Source organism: Aythya ferina (assembly GCF_964211825.1).
Source record: "Aythya ferina genome assembly, chromosome: 3".
NCBI classification, from domain to species: domain Eukaryota; kingdom Metazoa; phylum Chordata; class Aves; order Anseriformes; family Anatidae; genus Aythya; species Aythya ferina.
This window is the reverse complement of record NC_140298.1, coordinates 80,070,896-80,091,008: the sequence shown is the minus strand read 5'-3', so window position 1 is coordinate 80,091,008 and position 20,113 is coordinate 80,070,896. Positions and strand designations below refer to the sequence as shown.

At 37.5% G+C, this 20,113-nt stretch overlaps 1 protein-coding gene across 11 annotated transcripts in view; it reads left to right on the top strand.

The window, feature by feature from the left end:
• Window positions 1-20,113, top strand: part of PTPRK (protein tyrosine phosphatase receptor type K) — a 413,276-nt gene that overhangs the window by 305,383 nt on the left and 87,780 nt on the right. For all 11 annotated transcript variants that reach the window (XM_084515260.1, XM_084515257.1, XM_084515265.1 and 8 more), the window contains exons 8-10: window positions 6,819-7,121; window positions 17,502-17,611; window positions 19,221-19,422. In XM_084515260.1, coding sequence (XP_084371386.1) covers window positions 6,819-7,121; window positions 17,502-17,611; window positions 19,221-19,422 — 615 coding nt within the window. The remainder of the gene's footprint in view (window positions 1-6,818; window positions 7,122-17,501; window positions 17,612-19,220; window positions 19,423-20,113) is intronic.

The following is a 20,113-nucleotide window of genomic DNA, read 5'->3' as shown; positions in this document are numbered from 1 at the left end:
ACTGAGAGACGGTATATTAGTGCTTTAGCTTTACTAAAGGAGTGTGCTTTTGGAGGAAATTTCTTCCTTGTCCCCAGTTAGTACTCTTTGTTTTGCAAACAAAGAGCTGTCTCAGCATGTTCAAACCATATTTCTTTGAAACTGAACTGGAAAATAAGTTTCTGTGGTGTACCTTCAGCCACTAGAGGACAACCAATTCAAGGGTACAAAAGACAGCTAGTAATGGTTATACAATATATTTATATAATTTGGATGTGTCAGATCCCAAGCCCCAGTGCTTTTCTTCTACACACTATGTGTCTTGCCTTTGAGCAAGCCATCAGACCAGCTGTAGATGTCCACCTCTGAATTTTCATGGTTGCCTTCTTGGTCAGTGGAGAGACTGACAGAGTGCTTTTGAGGCTCAACTTCTCTCCTTCTAAAGTCCATAAGTAAATTATGTCAGCTGATTTATGTTGTACCTGTGTTTTGTTTTGGTTTGGTTTTGTTTTTAATCTTTCAGACTTGGGCATAAAGGGAATTTAGATAGAGTTTAAAATCACATGTCTACATACTAGATGATACATTTAAGTGACTGAAGGCAAAGAGTATGCTAACAGATCACCCACATAAATGCAGAAGTGATCACAGTTGATGTTCTCTCTTGCTGAGACTCCGGTTGTGTGTTGAAATTTATGATAACTTTAGTCCAGTCCTGTTCAACCAGTGATACGCTTTTATATACAGCAATCTTAACTGATTTTATGATGTGAGGGAGCTTAGTCAGTGTATATATATAAAATCTTTCTGCACTGTTCATTGGTCGCTGGTAGCAAAAGTAATAATTGAGAGTAATGCATCTGAAATGAGCAAATAAGGAAAGTGTTTTCTTACTGCACATTTGTCAGCTGTTTTCTTTGTCATTGTACTTTCTCCAGTGTACTCGTGCCATTCTTACATGCTTTTATTAGTGGTCTTTTTAGAAGAATTCTTTACAGCAGGAGGACTGTAACATATTTTTTTTTAGTTTTGGGAACATTTTGTTTTTGTAGGACCTTGCGTGAACCAAGGAAGCAGCAGGATCCACATTGACATCTAAGAATAATCCTCTTTTTATTTCCCACATGCCAAGGAGAGACCCCTCCTGGAAAGGTCAGGAGAAGCCACGGGACAGAGAGGCTCATATTCTCACAAAGAAAAGTCTGGGGAATTCCAGTGGCTGTTCGGACAGAATATTAGCAGAAAAATTAGGACATTTTTTTCCTGTCATTTTTATTTTAAAGTCTCAGGGCAAGATAATTAAAGGACGTTTGGTCAGAAACTGCATTTTAAAGTACAGGGTTGCAATCTTAAATCCAACTGACTCTATGCCTTTACAAATTATCATACATTTGCTTTTGTATGTCAGAGTTTTTATGCGATATAAGTCCCACATCTGTTTGTAGTTCCCTCAAAACTTGTGTGAATTTATGCATTATCTTGCCTTCCTAAACCTGAGATTCTACCACTTAGTTTTCTCTTTCTACGTCACCAATAGAAGTGACCTGAGTCACTCTTGAAATGTGATATGAATTTCAGTCAGTGTAGGTAAAGCAGAAGTTTGAAGTCAGCTCCTCATTGTAATGCCTTACTAGAAATAGTTGAAGGGGGGGGATGGGATTGGAAATCAGAAAGCCAATCCCAATTAAAATTGTATACACTGGCAGGATGCACTGGGTGACAGCATATGGCAGCGTTCAAGAAGCACCATCTTTATTTGAAGTGTTTGTGCTTTAAAATTTGTCTGATAGTTTTCCATTTCCTGCAAACAAATGTGTGTTCTACCTGCTGGTCAGAAAACCTAATTCCTCCTCCCCTTGCAGATAACTGCATATTGCAATCAATGTTTAGGCTTTCTAATGAAAGGCTGAAAAAGCAAAGGACTTACCATTCTTTCCTAGTCTTATTTGATGGGAAATTTGTAATTCAGGTAATAAGTTTTATCATTAAAAATTGATTTTGAGAAAATGCATGCTCTCACCTTGTTTATTCTATAACTGTGAAGGCTTTTGTTTTCACTGCCATTTCTGTATAAGTGAAGATAATCTCTACAAAGAGGCTCTGATATTGACCTGTCGTATCACATGTTGCTTATTGAGCACTAAAGAAATTGAATTTCATTTTATCTGTTATCTGGAGCTTCTTATTAAATCATCCGGCAGTTGAGAGATGGTGTGGGGTCAACAGGTTTTGTCTCTTTTGCCAGCTATCCCTGGATTATTAACCTTTGGAGAATTACTAAAGCTGTTCTTTATTTTATTCCATAACGTTGGGTTAAATCGTTTTGATCCATAAATTGTTGCAAGTGAATGGCACGTGCATGTAATTCTTTTACTTAATGCAGTTTCTGGATAAGGAATGAGGACTTAGTAGTCTGTGTAAATGTAGAGATCTTTTATTATTGTTTTTTCTTTTATTTTGATATTCTCCCAGTGCTTCTGTTTTTAATTGAGAGTAACAGCAGTCAGACTGGGTGATGGATCTGAGGCGTAGAGCGGATGGTAGCATTTGTTTGCCAAGAGGGGCGGTGAGGGTGAGGAGGAGGAAGACAACAGAGTTCAGGTGCCGAGGGCAGGAGGCAGAGCTGGGGCTGCATGGAGGTCAAAGCAGCCACCGCAGTCAGGGGGTCTGGCAGTGAGCAGCATGCCCACTGGAGAGGGGCTCTGGAGGACAAGGTAGGTTTAGTGGAGGAAACCATACAGACCGAAGGGCATAACGAGGCAGTTAGTAAGAATTGTACTTTACCGTCTGCAGATAAAACTGGGACTGAAGTCCTCCTTCTTCAGTCTCTCATATGAAGAATGAATTATGTATTTTCACTGACCTAAAGGTCAATACCCTGACACCACCAAACCCTCCATATGCCTTGTTGCTGTGTTTCTTTTGGAGGATGTGACCCTGCTGGTCAGGATGTTCATGCTTTATACAGTCACAGGATATTGAGTTTCTAGCAACAACAGGAGGCCAAAATACTTTCTGCCATCACCACAAGGAGCTGTCTTCAGTGTTAAATGTGTTTTCTATTGCAGAGGAACACTTGAAAAAAAAAAAATTATGAATACCCCTTTCTCAATTTTAATTTTAAAAACAGGATTAAATAACTATAAAAAGGTGTTGCATCCTGCAACTTTTAAACTCAAAATCAAGAAATCTTTAAAAATCCTCCCCCTCATTAGAACTTGACTCAGTGTATTAACTTGGAAATGAATAAGCCAAACTATTGCTTTTCAAATAACTTGGCTTAATGCTTAGGTCTTCACTTAGTGTCTGGGCACTGTTATGCTTTCAAACTTGTTCTAAGAAAAACAGCATGAACTCTTCTAAGAAGGAACTAGAGCTGAGGAGCCAGCAGTGGAGTTCACATTTCTGCATAGGCACTGGAAAGTCAAGTGTAAATGAAATCTCTGAAGGGCTACTGCTCTGAGCCACTGCTGCCTGGTGGCCAGAGCACAGATGACCTGGGAGATGGGGACCACTCGGTTTTCTTCTGGTGCTGTCAGTAAAACACCTTGGAGCTTTGAACAAGCTATTAACCTTTTTGTGTCTTTTCCTCCTTGCAGGAATAATAAATAAATAAATAAATAAATAAATAAATAATAATAATAAAAAAAAAAAAAAAAAAAGGTTAACAACACTTACCTGTCTCACAGGAGTAATTGGTAATTAATGTTTGGAAAATATTAAGGGCTTTCCACCATTGTTAGTATTATTGAAACTCCAGCTGATAGGTTAAGAAATGAATAGATTTTGAGAGAGTTTTATTTCTTCCCTCTTTGGCAGAGGGTGCTGATTTGGCATAATTAGGTTAATGAAGAAGCAAGAAGTCAAGGACTTAGATGCCCAGGCATTTTGGATAAAAGTTCTAGCTGTGGCTGAAAGAGGGAAGGTGGGGAAAAACAACTGGGAAGACAGATTGAGTGAATTACGGGGTTTAGTAGTATAGAAAGCATATCAAAGGATCAGAAAAAATGTGTAAATCAAAATTAAATCACAGTTAAGAAAATGTTTCAGGAAGCTGGAGTCCCATAAGTGTGAGGGAGAAAGGAAAAAATGGTAGCTGAACACTTCCTTTTGCCGCTATCTAGAATAAAATTATTTTTAATGAGGTGCTGGGATTTTTGGGAAACCTGCTCAAAAATTCAATGGTGTTTTATCTGAGAAAAAATAATTATTGGGAGATTGCTTTCTAGTGAGGTGTTACAGATGGAGACTTTGTGGTGTGGTAGTTTAAAACAATTGGTCTTTACCTCTAGAGATCCCTGAGATAAATGTTGCCCAGAGGCGAGAGTAAAATTGTGTTTTTAAAGCATCATTTTAGGAGCAGTGGGAATTTTGGCAGAGTTTACCAAAGCTGTTGAGAGACTCTGCAGACTTTAATTACCATCTCAATATTGCAGAAGTTGTTTAATTTCTGCCAAAGAAGGGAATAGTTGTGAGAAAGTGAGATCACACTCTGTCTTTCATTCATTCCTTTTTGACAGGTGAATAAAGGATGCTTTTCAATATCTCCTCTGATACTGTGACACATTTGTAAAATTTGCATAGAATTGTAAAATAATTTTTCTTCAAGAAATAACATTAATAAAGTTCTTATTTTTTTCTTCCCTCTTTTGAAAGTCCATTACCCCATAGTGTGAATGCGTTTTAAGACTCGCCAGGACGGAAGCAAGATGAAAATGTAGTGCATTTTCTGTTACTGAAAGTCTGCTTCAAACACTAATAGTTTCAACCTTCATGACCAGACAACTTGTATCACATTATGCTTCTTTTAGAGGTTCCAGTAAACTTTCAAATCAAATTTGAATTCTGCCTCTGTTGTGGGTGGTTGGAGGCACAACCTGGATTAGTATAATGAAAGAAAAAAATGACAAGAATCAATCTATTTTAGACAGAAGAACAAGCCTAAAATACAAAACAACGTTTACTCGATTAGACCACAAAATTATCTAAATCACAGAATATATAACCTTTTTTTTTTTGTTTGTTTTAATAAATTTGCTGTTTATATGAGAAAAGGCTGATGTTTAAATTTAATTAATTATTTATTAGTGGTACTTTTCCTAAGCAACACCTGAGTTTGTTTTTAACTAAGTACATATGGTAGCCAAAGAAATGCAGATTCTTTGAAGATTCTTACCAGCTCCATCAGTGGATCTACCCTGTTGCTACTTTTTTGTTTACAACTGACTCTTACCTGTCTGTACTTGCTAAAGCACTGGCCATTGTTTATTCTATAAAAGCCCTTTTATCTCCTTCTCTTCGAGTCTCTTATCTCTCAAGGACCTTTTCAACAATATCTTTCAGCTTCAGATATCTGTTGTCACATTATACAGTATTTTTAGAAAGCTACTGCCCAGGGAGTCTGTTTTTTCATTTGTGTGTTTCACCACATATATATGATAAATTGGTAATTCTGGGCAAAGGGAACATACTTGTCCAAAACCCCAAAAGGGAAGGATAGATCATGGAAAGAAATAGGCAAAATTTTTAATCCTTAACACTCATCATGTTTCTAGAAATACCTTTGTAATATGGAGAATTTGGTTGTTTTGGTGCTTGGGACAAAATGTTTGCAGTTTGTCTTGCAAACTGCATGCTGAATAGATTACACTGATTGACATTTCCTTATTTCAATATACCATCTGTGCTTTTGGCTGGCTGGTACCCTGGTTGGGACTCTCATTTCATAAATGCAAGTTAAACAGGACAGTTAGGCCCAGAAAGAGAAATGACATGTTTCACTTCCTTGGATGATCTCACCTATTTTGACCTTACACCAACAAGGACGCAAGGCTGCAGCTGTACCTAGAGCAGGCTCTATTTTCTCTGGTGAAGAAGTATGCATTAGCTCAGTATAAAGATCCCTTTGGTGTATTTCTAGTGAAACTAGCGTATATATAGTCATGGTCATGATTTTCATTGTGTAATCATTTTAATTAAGTTCAATCATAAAAGTTAGTCTTGCATGAGAAATGAATACAATAGAGAGATGATGAAAGATTGATGACAGCTTGGGGAGTCCCACATCCTCTGCTGGTGGACACGCACATGGGGAGAACAGGTGAGCTTAGGTCACAGTTCAGAGATTACCAGTTTAAAGCAGTGGCCAGGCAAAGTTTTGGTTGTCTGAAAGAAGTGGGATACAATGGGAATATCCAGAAGCACTTTTGCAATATTTCTCAGGGCTTTTGCTTGAATGAGTAGCCTCATTACCAAAATAATAAACATTAATTAATATCTGCATCATTTTTGTAACTGCTGGCTTAGTAAGGTGATTAGTATAATTAGTACATAGCATTGCCTGGTGGCATGTTAAATCATAGTGTAGTGACTGTTGACTCTTTACCCCACTGTGATGTATTATCTAATTTACTCAGGTGCAAAAAAAAAAAAAAGAGAAAAAAAAAAAAAAAGGAAGGAATATCAGGAAGGGAAGCCAGTGGTGACAGCTGGGTGGCCTTTTGGTCAATCTTCTTGCATCTGCTGTCTGTATTCTCAATTGCTTTGAATTGCTACACTATTAATTAACAATTCCTTTTCTCACTGTTACTAAGTCTTAATCACTAATTGAAACCTACAGAGAAAGACAGAAAAAGAATAAAATAAAAAACAGGGAGGCTATGGCAGTTTTTCCCCTTTAGGGTACCTGGACAAAGGATGATACTTCTTCCAGTAATTTCTGTGTATGTGCTAGGTATATCCTCTGTTTTAACTTCCCTATAGCTATTATCTATATCTTACAGTTCTGTGCAAGGATGAAGAACATTAACAGCATTTTTCTTTGGTTTACTGTTTTCTAGAACCCATGAGAACACCCAAAACTCTGAAGATTGCTGAGATTCAGGCCAGACACATTGCTGTGGATTGGGAATCTCTGGGTTACAATATCACTCGTTGCCACACTTTCAATGTCACTATATGCTACCACTACTTCTGTGGACGCAATGAGAGCAAGGCAGACTGCTTGGACATGGACCCCAAAGCACCACAGCATGTTGTGGATCACCTGCCTCCGTACACGAATGTCAGTCTCAAAATGATCTTAACCAACCCAGAAGGGAGGAAAGAAAGCGAGGAGACTATTATCCAGACAGATGAAGATGGTATGTATAAATGCTATTACAGATACTATATCTAAGTCCAGTCTAGACAGGTGGAAGGAAATGACTGTGTTACAATATGTGCTTCAAAGGATAGAAGTTCTGTTCAATTAATGTATTAATTAGCCCTCAAAAAATAGCTTTAAAAATACTGTAAATGTCACCCTGCGTATATAGCCCAAACTGTCCCTGTAGCTCAAGTCATACTGAATATCTCTCTTGCAAGAAAAAGGAAGGTAGTTTCTAAGTCATTGTAAAGATGCATTAATGCAGGTGACAAGAAACATGCAGTGGTATTAGGTGAAGGCTTCCTCATGATATTTTTGGTGTGGTATTTGAAAATCAAGTTAATCTGTAAATTATATTTAAATATTCAGTTCAGTGCTTTAAGACTAATCAAAATTTAAAACCTCATCAGCAAATACATTTGAGCAATAACTTGTGTGTATTCTAGGTTTCGGTATATAGTATCTGTTAACTGTTTAAAAACACGCAGCAGAGTAAAGTAATATTTTAACAACTCCTCTTTAAAATGCTATGGGTGAAATTTCATTGACAAGGCAGTTTAACTTAATGTAGTTGGGGAGAAATAAAAAATAGACGTAGATGATGATGGTGACATTCAATGATTAGGCTATGAATCTTGGTATGAAAGAAATTAAAATAAAAGTAGGTATTTTCTCTAATAAGGTTACAGCTGTGGAAATGAAGAACAACTTTAGTTTCCTTTTCTTATGTTTAGACTTCATTAAAATATAGACAACAACAAAATGAAAATAAATAGCGCCATAGGTATCAATAACAAAAAAGTAGTTGGGATAATATAAGACTGTAGCTACATAAAAACATAAAACTGAAAAAAGTACAGTGTGTTTCCTTGCCTGTAAAATAAAGGAGTTGTGTATACCTATACATATGGATAACAATCAAGATTAGAATCTGGTAGCACTTATTTGCCATATATTTTCAATTTTGTAAGAAGTGGAAGAGGAATATGTTTAGTGTTGCAATAAAGAAGGGAGAACAGCTGATTAAATAGCCAGAATATGAGCTTCTGTAGAGAACTATAGAGAAATAGATGCATCATGTGAAAATTCATTGACATGGCCAGAATTAGAATGTTTCATGCAATTCAAATTTTAGCATTACTTTTTTTTTTTTTTAAAGTTAATTATAAGAGTAAGTCATGATGAATTATTTCTGTATATGGACTTATATTATGGATTTTTATGGTTGCTATTTTCCTGGAAAAAAAGTAGTAGTAATATTACTATGTCCATGGAAAATGGCTTTCTCTTTCTTTTTAAATGAATTTCCAAGAAGCATTATGGTTTCTGATAGCCTTTATCTAGTTAGGTGTGCTGCAGTGGTGGCTGGTCATTGCAGCAGTGCTTGTGAAGAGCAGAGTCATGTGCATGTACTTTGTCTTCTGTTTTTGTTGTGGGTTGCTCCTGTAAAATGATACACATTAGGCAGGTTTTTGGACTAGCATGCCAGCATGCTGTCAGTGACCTTGTTTAAACTTAGCTTTGGTGTCCTAGGTACCCTGGCATAGAAGAAAATTCACTCAGGGATCAGAAGTTGCTAAGGTAAATTATTTCAAGCAGATGTTGTTTTCAGGGAAAGATTAATGTATTTTAAAAGGTAGCTGTATTTAGAATCACCGGTAATGGTAGTGCTTCTGACCTGAAAATAGCCTCTTGTGAGGCCAAGTCAGTGATACTGACTTGTACTTGGCTCTGGTGAGGCTGCACCTTGAGTACTGTGTTCAGCTTTAGGTCCCTCAGTACAAGAAGGACATTGAGGCCCTGGAACATATCCAGAGAAGGGCTATGAAGCTGGAGAAGGGCCTGGAACACAAGTCATGTGAGGAGCAGATGAGGGAACTGAGGTGGTTTAGTCTGGAGAAGAGGAAGCTTGGGGAGACCTTATTGCTCTTGACAACTACCTGAAAGGAAGCTGTGGGGACCTGGGGGTCAGCCTCTTCTCACAGATAAGTAGCGATATGACAGAGGGAATGGCCTCAAATTGTGCCAGGTGTTGTTCAGGTTGGAAATTAGGGGACACTTCTTCACTGAAAAGGTTGTAAGGAATTGGAACAGGCTGCCCAGAGAAGTGGTTGGACTTGTTCATCTTAGAGTCTTTAGGTCTTTTCCAAACTAAATGTTTCTATGATTGTATACTGTTGGGAGTAAAATGCAGATTTTTTAATTGTATGCTATTGATTAACTTGAAAGTATATGTCCATTTTGTCACATACTTCAAAATACATGGCATGTGAGTAAGGTGCAGTCCTGAGGACTTTTAGCCATCTCAGAGGATCAGAGCTGTACTACCTTCTTTGTGGTTCCTTGAGCTCTCATTGCAGTAGTAAACCAATTCCTGTGGTGGGCTGCGTATGTGTGTGGTGTGAGTTCAGTTCAATGTCGAAGTGATCAGGTAGCCATCTAAACTCTGTTAAAAGACAGTTTGCTCCCTAAAGCAGGATTCCAACTAAGAGGATGAGACCTACAGTAAGATGCATGGTTCTGTGCCCTACATATTTCACTTAGAGTCAGAAATAGCCTCATTGTCATCATGACTTTTGTAGGTTTTGTAGTCAGTGTGATGTCAGTTACATTGCGGGGGCATTATCACTGATTTATTTATGAGGGATAAATAGATAAATAAAATGGAGGGATGACAGTATTTTTCTGTGATTTGGAAATAACATTAATTAGAAATAGCCACTGATGACACGATTATCTCAAACTATGTACTTAATGTACATTTTGTAAATAGAAACTTTGAAAAATCCAGATGATAACAACACATAATTAACTTTGTTAGCTTTTCTGTAGTGCGGTATTCTATGCAGTTGTTTCTTACAAGGATTTGCTAATCAAGTAAAAACTTTGTAGACTGTTGGAGTTAGAGATACCCACACAACATTTTCTTCTCTCCTCCCCTCTCCTCTTTCCCATTTTGTGCTCATCTTCTGTTGCTCTAACCATTTTCCTAAGGCTTCCATCTCTCTGTACCCTACCCTCTAATTTTACCATTCATCTCTCTTCTTCTGTTGTCTCACCTCTTCACTTATGTCAGGAGCTTTAAATGTTTTTTAAAATCCATGATTCCGCAAATTCAGAGGAGATTGGACTTCAATGGGTCTCTGCGGTGAGACAGGGAGGATCTCTAATTTTGTATCACAAAGGTTTGTATGTATATAATTCTGGGCAGTTGGCTTTGGGGGTTCCATAAGCAGACCATCTAGAGCACTGAGCAATAACTGAGCAACTTATTGTAGCAGGGGCAGAATTAGCTCAGGAAATGATTAGTGGAAGAGTGGAGTGAGTTTCAGAAGCTCTGCTTCAGAAACCTTTGGAAGCATGACTGACAAATGAAGAAGGTTTTAATACGTTCTAATTCAGTATGTGGAAGAAAGCAAAACCAGGAGTATCAATAAGCCTGGAATAGCCCTCTTTCTGACCAGAGATGGATCAGAATACTTGTTGTTTTAAGTATTTCTATTTAATTGGGGTTGTCAGAATTAATCTTTAAAGTATAGCAATTTGCAAGGAGCTAAATTCCACAGGAAAAAAAAAATAATGAAACACTAGCAATGCTGTTAAACAAGTTATACAAAAAGAATACAAGAAAATTTGTGACTGATTTACAGCTGAAGTACCATATTCCATGGGGAGAGACCATACATACCATTACTAAGATTTGGAACAAACCTCTTGCTGAGTAGGTGGGGATGGACTGTGTTTGAAGGCCTTGATAAAGGGAAAAGAGGAAGGCTCACACAGTCTGGGGATGCATACGTGCTGGGCAAAGATGTTTTGCATTTTGAACGAAGTACAAAAAACAGCAGTGAATTTATCACTTTGCATGAATCAGCAGTGCACACATTCTTGGAGCTGCATGACAAGTGCGCTGCGAACTCAGAGGAGCCCTTTTTGAAGAACCATGGATGGAATTGACACAGATAAATGTTTCCTTAATTTTTAATTGGGAACAGATGCAAAAGGCAGTGGATTAACAAGAACAGTGACAATAGCTCGGAGAGAGAACTTTCTCTATAGAGAAAGCAAATCATAAAACTCAAAGTATCTGATGGTGATTTTGTAATTAGTGAGGGAGTGTGTCAGCTAACAGCAGGCGAACGACTCATTGAAAAAGCTCACTTGTAATAGGATAAGTACCCATTTGGGGGCTTAAAATGTGCCAAAGCTTTGGTCTCAGTCAAAGGACTCACTCACTGGACATAAGTGAGGCTCACTGATCTTTTGCAGAGTATGGCTCATTCAGCTCTTTGGAGACACCTGGAGCTGCAGTGCAGGGTCAAGTCACCCAGCGCCCACCTCTACCGTTACTTATGCCCCTAGAAAAATCCCAGGTGGCTCCCCCCTCTGGGAAACATCAGAGGAAGGGAAAAATGTTACACTGACAGGACAAAAATAAAAGTAAAAGCAACATACCTTGTATACTGGCTAAATGTGTGAAAGGGAAATATGTTCCACCAAGTACAAGAGGGAGGATTTTATAGTTGGAATTGTTACTATCTAGTATTTTTCTGTGTTTGATAGTAGGCTGTAAGTTGCCTTTAGAAACACACACACAAACACATACATATACAATATATATTCCCCTATTGTTTGTTTTTTTTTCCACATAAAGCATTTGCTATGAGAAGCCTTGTTTCCCTTGTGCTTTTTCAAGCTGTTCTAGCACTCCAGGAAAATACTGGGAAGGTTGGGGGGTGAAAGAGGACAGACAAAATATGTTTTGCTCAGAGGAAACAAAAAATGCTTCAAGAAATTTTGGAAGAACATAGATATAAAACTCTGCTTGTAGCATAGTTAAAGTAACAAAAATAGCACACCTGGGAAAAAGGTAATGCAGCAAGATGAACAGGCAGTATGTCTGATGCAGCTAAGAACAGAGTGCTGGCGGCAACGATGGCTTGAAATGGCAAACTGTCTCAAAAATGTGTAACTGAGTGACACATGTATGGGTGTCAAGTGAACATGGCATACTAATCTTAATGGGAAAAAAAATGGCAAATGGTTGCAGGTAATAAAACAAAACTCACGATGAAGAGATAAAAGATTCAATGTGAAGTCGTCCATAAATGCCCTTGCTAAAGGTATTGACCTCAGTCCTTGACCAAGAAGGAGAGACTAATGCCTTATGTGTCCTGCATAGTCGCAAAATTTAGTGTGAATATCATCGAATAAGGAAGGAAGTTTTACATCTTCAGCAATAGCATACCAAAACTGAATATAAATGACTTATTGCCATTGGAAAAAGGAGCCTGGGATGACCTGTTGGTCCTTTAGCTCATGAAAATAACCCCAATTATTTTTTTTCAGATGGTGGGTAGGATCTTCTAATGGCATGTAATTGAGAGGGGAAAAAATGTGGAGGCGTAAAGGCAAGCCACTTGTCACTTTAGCACTTTTTATTTAAGATATCAGAAAAGTTGATTCATGAGAAGGTAAGAAAAATATTGAAATTATTGGCTGTTCAAGTCAGATTTATTTTAAGCTTCCACTGCACAAACAACAAATGAAGTAAGCTGTGTAAAGGTATTGCAGAGACCAGAAATACGACCTAGGTTTTATAATAATACCTCAGGAAAAATTGGCCCTGAAACACACAATTATTTACACTGGCTGAAACAACTTCCTACTTCCATTTCCTTTAGCTAGCTGTATTAGAAGCTTTATAGCTGGAAAAGTGATACCGAATATGAGGTGCTTTTTTGAAATAGTGTGTTTGACATAATCGTGCCTGAAAACAGGCCAGATTTTGTGGCTATTGAAGTTGCCTTCAGTGGGACAGGGGTGACGCATGGGCCTGCAAACGGCCTTCGTTGCCAGCCCACATGCTTGCTACTTGAAAGCAGTGTCAGAATATTGATTTGCATAGTTTTAGAAAATTGTCCGGTTGCCATTTTGTCAGTTTGTAAGGCTATTTTTACCCTAAAATGGCCAATCATTTCCAAATCCCAGAACTGAGGATTACTGAAGTCAGCATTTGGGACAAAAAGGTTTTAAGCAGTAAACTGCACTGGGGCATTGGAGCCCGAGCCCCATGGTTCAGCAAATCCAAAACTCGTGGGTTCAGCCCTGTTTAGTATCTGCCCATATCTACGGTGAGTGCTGCCACAGCTGAGACTAATGAGGCACTGCCAGTTGGCATAGCGACTAGCGTGATCATAAGCATTTATATTTGTTGTGTTAGTAATTTTATATCATCTGGAAGGTATGTGGGCCGGGAGCTGGCAACTGCAGCTGTGAACTGGTTGAAAGCATAAAGCTCAAATGGTAAATTCTAGCTTTTTTTCCCTCAGAGCAAATGTAAAGGTGGGACATTTTAATTGCTTGTAACACGTAAACAGTAGGAGAGATTGGCTTTCACCATCTACTGAAAATTGAGCATATGCCTTCTGAGAATGGCTGTAAGTTTGTTGCTGATAAGCTTTACTTTTTGAGTATCACAGAGGAATTTTTCCCAAAATAACTGTGCATATATCTGCACATATACTTTACTGTATAGCATAATAATATTCTGCACAGCTTTCACAAAGTATAATAATAATAAAAATACTCTGTTTACATGCACTTTCATTATTTTGTAGCAGGAAAACTGAAGCAGTATAAATTCATTTTTATAGGGGTTGGTGTCAGTTAGTACATTGTTCTTCCAGAAGTAATGTATTGTAATATAAATTCTCTGTTAAGTTAGTGTAGAACAAGGTTTAAATGACACTATTTGTGAATAACAATTTATTTGTGACTGTGACATAATTTAATGCAAATATATTGCTCTAAAATGAATTGCTCTGATGTCAGATTGATGGCTCATAATTTTATTATGTGTAGCATTTATAAAAGTTCACTATGCCACGTATATACAAGAAAAGATTATCAGCTATTCACCATATGAATATATAACTTCATTAAACAGGCTCTAGAGATGCATCAAAATCCTGAAAGAAGATCTTGTGATGTTTCCCCTATAAAACCTTGCTGAAATTCCCTTTGAATTTTTTTATGTTCCTTGTGTGGTTTATATTTGTATACTTTCTCTTAGGGCAAAAACAAAAATATAGATAGATAGATAGATAGATAGATAGATAGATAAATATATATATATATATAATTATTATTATTATTTTGCCCTAAGAGAAATATATATATATATAAATATATATATATTATATTTTTTTTTTTGCTTAAGTTGAGAATCTCTTCTGAAAACTGTATGGTTTAATTTATCCTAATAATTTCATGTCTTCAACTAGGTGTAAATCTGGACTGGTTGGAAATTTTACATAGAGTAATGCATATAAAAAAGAGAGTTTACTGTTGTCACAGAATGATGGTGGGGTCACGCTTCACAAGGTCAGCAGATGGAAAGAAAATCAATAGGATCAGAATCTTTTTAAAGAGAGGGTGCAGAGGCCAGTAGGTCAGAGTACAACTCCTATAACTGCTGCTTACACTTTTTGAATTATTCAGGTATCCAGCCACTGATAGGAAAGTAACGTACTTCACTTTAATATACACTTGTAGTAGTCATGGGTGATTTGATTTAGTATAAGCTATCTGTGTGTACAAGGAGAAGAGCAAGAGCTCACTTAGAAAGGAGAATGGGAGCCGAGGATTTACGGTCCTGCTGGGAGTTGGAGGGAATAGGCAGCAACAGCTGCCCAAATGGAAGCGTGCAGTTTGGGTCTTCAATACAGTGTTACTAACAGGTTACATTGCTCTTGGTCTTTTGTTTGTGATGGTGGGGTTTGTTTTTTCTATTTATTTTTTTAACCTTATAATAATAATAATAATAATAATAATAATAATAAATCTGTTTGTAACTAGTTTTGGCCTGAATACAAACACATGAAAACACAAACATGGAAGTTTAGGCATTATTTCAACTAACCTGATGGATGAATCTGTGCATTTGCTCAGATAAAAACAAATTATTTTGCTTCTGCTTCTCCCCTTCCTCACTACTCTTTTCCCCTTTGTCAAAGCTGTGCAAATAATACATTTTTACAGTGGTTGAACTGAAAAATGGAAGGGAAGAAAAAACTTCAGACCCACCAAATTGTGTCCTTCAAAATAAAATTAACTTCCTATTCCTTTTTGTGTAGGCATTTGAATTTATATTTGTTTCTCTGCTTTCAGTCCAGTTGAGCTTTCAAATAATTTAAGTTGATCATAAGCTTCATTTTGGGTGAATTTATGGGTTGGGTGAGGTATGTGGAGATTACTGTTGACTTTTTCTAGACACTTGCTTTCCTTTATTTCCTGACCTTATTTTTGCTGGGATTCCCAGCAAGCTGCTCATCATTGTCCTAGCTTCTATTCTCATGCCCTTCTCATGCCAGTGGGAAGAGAAGCATGAAACTAAGTGGGATCATGTAGTTCCAGTCAGTTTAACATTGCTGCTGCCACAAGCAAAGAATTTTATAGTGCAGGAGAAGAAAACACAGTCATGCGATGTGATGAGCCCAGAGGTTTCTCCCACTTGGCTGTTAAAACAGAGATGTAGGAGGCTTTAATCAAGCCTGAAACTTGGAACCCTGCACCCAGTTTCATCTGAATACAAAGCATATTCTTTAAAAACACCATACAGAAGGTATTTTGCAGGGTTTTGAGCAATTGTGTCTGTTTTCTTTTTAACTCATATGTTTTAATATGCTTTAATGTCAATTTTAATATTTTGTGTATATGCCCTAGTGCATCTGTATGGTCTTTCTCAAACACAGATATGTGCATGCAGACACGTGCACATCTTCCAGGGAAAATGTGTGCATCAGAGTATTCATACCTCATTTCAGATGTAGAGAAGGAAAACAGTAGAGCATTCCTGTGAAAAACAAAGCGGTGCCTACAGCAAATCTGTGAATGCCACAAACAGCACGAAGGGGCTGTCATGGCATATCAGCCTTTATCCACTCCCCAGTCTGTGTCGGTACACTGAAGCAAAACAGCAGTGTATGATTTTAGTTAACTTCTCCTAAGCCTTTGCTTGACAGATGGGTGAACAGTTTCTGTGAAGCTCTCATCTGTTTACTGCTGGCTTCTTTGACTCCATTAATTTATTATTAATGTACCAAATGATGTTGCTTGTACCAAGGGTCAGATCATCATTTATAATGTCAATGTCGACTGAAATAAATCCTATTATTGGGACACACCACACACTCCTTGGTGCTGCTAGCATAGTGCCTTGTACTTTCTTTGATCCAGTGATTTTTAATTTATTTTTACTCTCTGCAAAACTTTGGTAGGCTTTGAAAATTAATACCCAGGAAATGTCATGTCTGAGGCTCACTGAATGTTGCCCTGAAAAAGATAGGCTAATTAAGAAGGGGAGAGAAATCTATGTCAATATGTTTCAATAGAAGTAACATTTTAACATGAAAGACTGAAAATTTGGGCAACTTTGACTTTTTGGTGGGGAGGGTGTTTCTTTGTTTTTTAGGGTTTCTTCAGATACTCTCTTATCCTCATGCTCTTCCTTCAGCACGTACACCTTCAAATCCCGGTGAGCTGCTGTGGTTAAAAAGGAGCTGTATGTATAGGCAAAAATACCTTGTAAGCTGAAGCGGGAGATAACTAAGCACTCCCACCTGGCATTGATGGGATTACCAGGCACTGTGAGAATCACTCAGGCAAAGAGGCCAGAGATGACACTTCAGACTTTTTATTACACCAAGGATATTGGTTCCATTTAAAATAAGAAAGTAGGGTCGTTTTAGTGCAGTTCAGTTCAAAGCTTTGAAAATGTCTTTTATTTGAAAGATTTGAAGTAAGCAGTTTTGATCCTTCAGCAGCAGGAACTCTGTAGCAGTTGAAAGAAGGGGCAGCTGAGCTGCTGTGTTTTACCATGCCCAGCCCTCTTTTAAGACAACAATTCATAAGAAAGGGTGACTGAAAACTATTTTGTAAGCGTTTCAGTCATTTGCAAGATGCTGTATATCATAGGTTTTTCCTTGCCTTTGATTTTTTCTTTTTAAAAGGATTTTAAAACCATGTAGTCCTTGTCCTAAGATATGTGTATTACAGAGTTCCCTGAACACCTAAAGTCATAATCTAGCCTGAACTGCCTCCCCTGGCTATACTACAAGAGAATTTGACTTTGCATTAAGTTCTGAAAACCGTACGTGGGGATAACATTTCAACTTCATGCTCTCTTTGCACTATGACAAAATAGACTTTGAAGTGTTTTTTTTTGTACTCTCTACCACTGTCTTTTGCATGTGAATGAATGCTAATAAAAATAGACCTGTGCTCCCTTTTGTTTTTAATAGGATGTTCACCATCTCTTTAATTTGCCTGTCTCTTGAACTCCCTATTTTTAAACGTTTTATTTTGTTTGTAGTGCCAGGCCCTATACCTGCCAAGTCAGTGAAAGGAACTCCTTTTGAAGATAAGATCTTCCTCAACTGGAAGGAACCTGTGGATCCAAATGGCATCATTACTCAGTATGAGGTAATCATTAAACAATTTACAGGCATAGGAGAGGGCTAGGAAAGTGCGGCAGAAGTGGCGGCTGATGGTGGATGTTTATGCTCTGTAGGCAGGCTATTCATTCATATATCACCTTATTTAGAGAATAAGGGAGTAGATGTTCAGAATTCATATCATGATGTATACATTGTTAGCTGGCTGGCCCTGTCAAATAACTTTGGCAAGTGAATGTAACAATACTACAGTCCACATGGGAGGTGCAAATTTGAAAAATCTTGTATCATTATTACATCCTTCCAAAGCCATGACAACCATGACCTGTGAAATCTTATTTGTTGGAAGAGAAGGTTACATGAAAGGTAAGAAGGCTTTTATATTTGGAGCCACCTTTTTTTTTTTTTTTTTTTTGGTGAGATCTTTAGGTGTCTCCCTTCAGAGAAACCTGCACGTGTATTTTGAGTGCACCTTCTGGTGGCCTCCACAGAAAATTGGCAGGAAGATTTCTAAAAATGAACTGATCTGAGGAATGATCACCATCCTCTCCATCAATCCTTTCTTAAAGGAACAGAGGTTATAATTTTGTGTAGTAATGATTTACAGGAGCAAGGTAAACCTACTAGCCAACCAAAACCCCTTGAGTAATGGTTGTGGATTAACCCCTATGGGCAGACAATCTCCACCCAGCCACTTGCTCATTCTACCCAAGTGGGATGGAAGAGAGAATAAGAAAGGTAAAAGTGAGAAAACTCATGGGTTGAGATAAAGGCAATTTACTAGGTGAAGTAAAACTGCACACACAAGCAAAGAAAAACAATGAATTCATTCACTATTTTCCATCAGCAGGAAATTGTTCAGACATTTCTAGGGTAGCAAGGCTAATCACATGGGACAGTTTCTTGGGAAGACAAATATCATCACTCTGAATGCCTCCCTTCCCCCCCCCCCCCTTCTTTTCCCCACCTTTTATCACTGAGCATGATGTCGTCTGGTAGAAAATATCCCTTTGGTCAGCTGGGGTTAGATGTCCTGTCTGTGTCCCCTCCCCACCTCTTGTCTACTCGCAGCCCCGCACTTGGGGGGCTGTGGGAGAAGCAGAGAGGGTCTCAATGCTGTGTGAGCACTGCTCAGTAGCAACTAAAACATGAGTGTGTTATCAACGCTGCTCTGGTCACAAATCCAAACCATAGCACTATATGAGCTGCAATGAAGAAAATTAACTCCATCCCAGCCAAAACTAGTACATTAAGATATCATTGCTGGTTTAAACTATTATAGCCTGGTTTGGAAAGTGTTTAAATATTATTATTAGAAGAGGACAGGTAATGTATTATAGAAAGTGAAAAATAAGAGGTTCTGGTGTAGATAGCAAAGGTGGTGGGAATGTCCTAACTTACATGTAAATGTAACACTGAAATATTCCATACATGAGCTATAATCATAAAGAAAGAGAAGAGAGATGAAGGATGTATTTATACCTTTTCAGCTGAAGCAGACTTTAAAATATCAAGTACTCATGGTATCCCCAAAATAACTAGATGAACATATGACTTTTGTTTCCTTTCTGTCTAGTTAACTTATTCCCTTTATGCTGAAAACTGTAACAAAATTTTATAAATAATCTTTTCCACAGGTCAGCTACAGTAGTATACGGTCATTTGATCCTGCAGTTCCAGTTGCAGGACCTCCACAAACTGTGTCAAAGCTGTGGAACAGCACGCACCACATCTTTTCACACTTGCATCCTGGGACTACATATCAGTTCTTTATACGTGCTAGTACTGTTAAAGGCTTTGGACCAGCAACTACAATCAATGTAACAACCAACATTTCAGGTAAAAAAAATTAAAAAAAAAAAAAAAAATCACATTTGTATTTACTTTACAGACTTATCTTATTAGAAAGGTTTAATACTGTGTTTTTTTGAGACTTGGATAATCAGGAAATGTAAAAGAAAACAAAAACCAACAAAACATTCCTATCATATTCTGAAATTAACCTTAACGTTACTGAAAACGCTTTTGAGTGTATTTTCCAAACAGTAGCACAAGTTCAGGGAAATTGCACACCTGTAGTTATCAAATATTTGATTTTGTGTAATATTTTACTTTCATGTAAAGAATCTGAACTGCTTTACAAACTTTAGCTAATGAAGCCTTACAGCACTCCATTAGTTACTAAGTACTATATTTGTTTTGCAGATTAGTAAAGTCAGATGCGGAAAATTGACTTACTCAAGGTGACACCACTTAGCAACACATGGCTGTAACAGAACTGGGGAGATAGCAGAAAGTGTGAATTTCTTCTGCCAGCTTTGTATAGTTCTACTTCCTCATATCTTTATTATTCACTTACTGCAGTGTGCTGATTGACACTATTCATCTTAATAACAGACTGAAAACTTTAGAAAAAAAAGTAATGTCAAGTGGAATGCTTTAATATTTTTATATCCTTAAATTTTAATATAATTCTCAAAACATAAGTTAGCTTATGCAGTTGACAGCAGAAAATGAGTCAATGCTATAT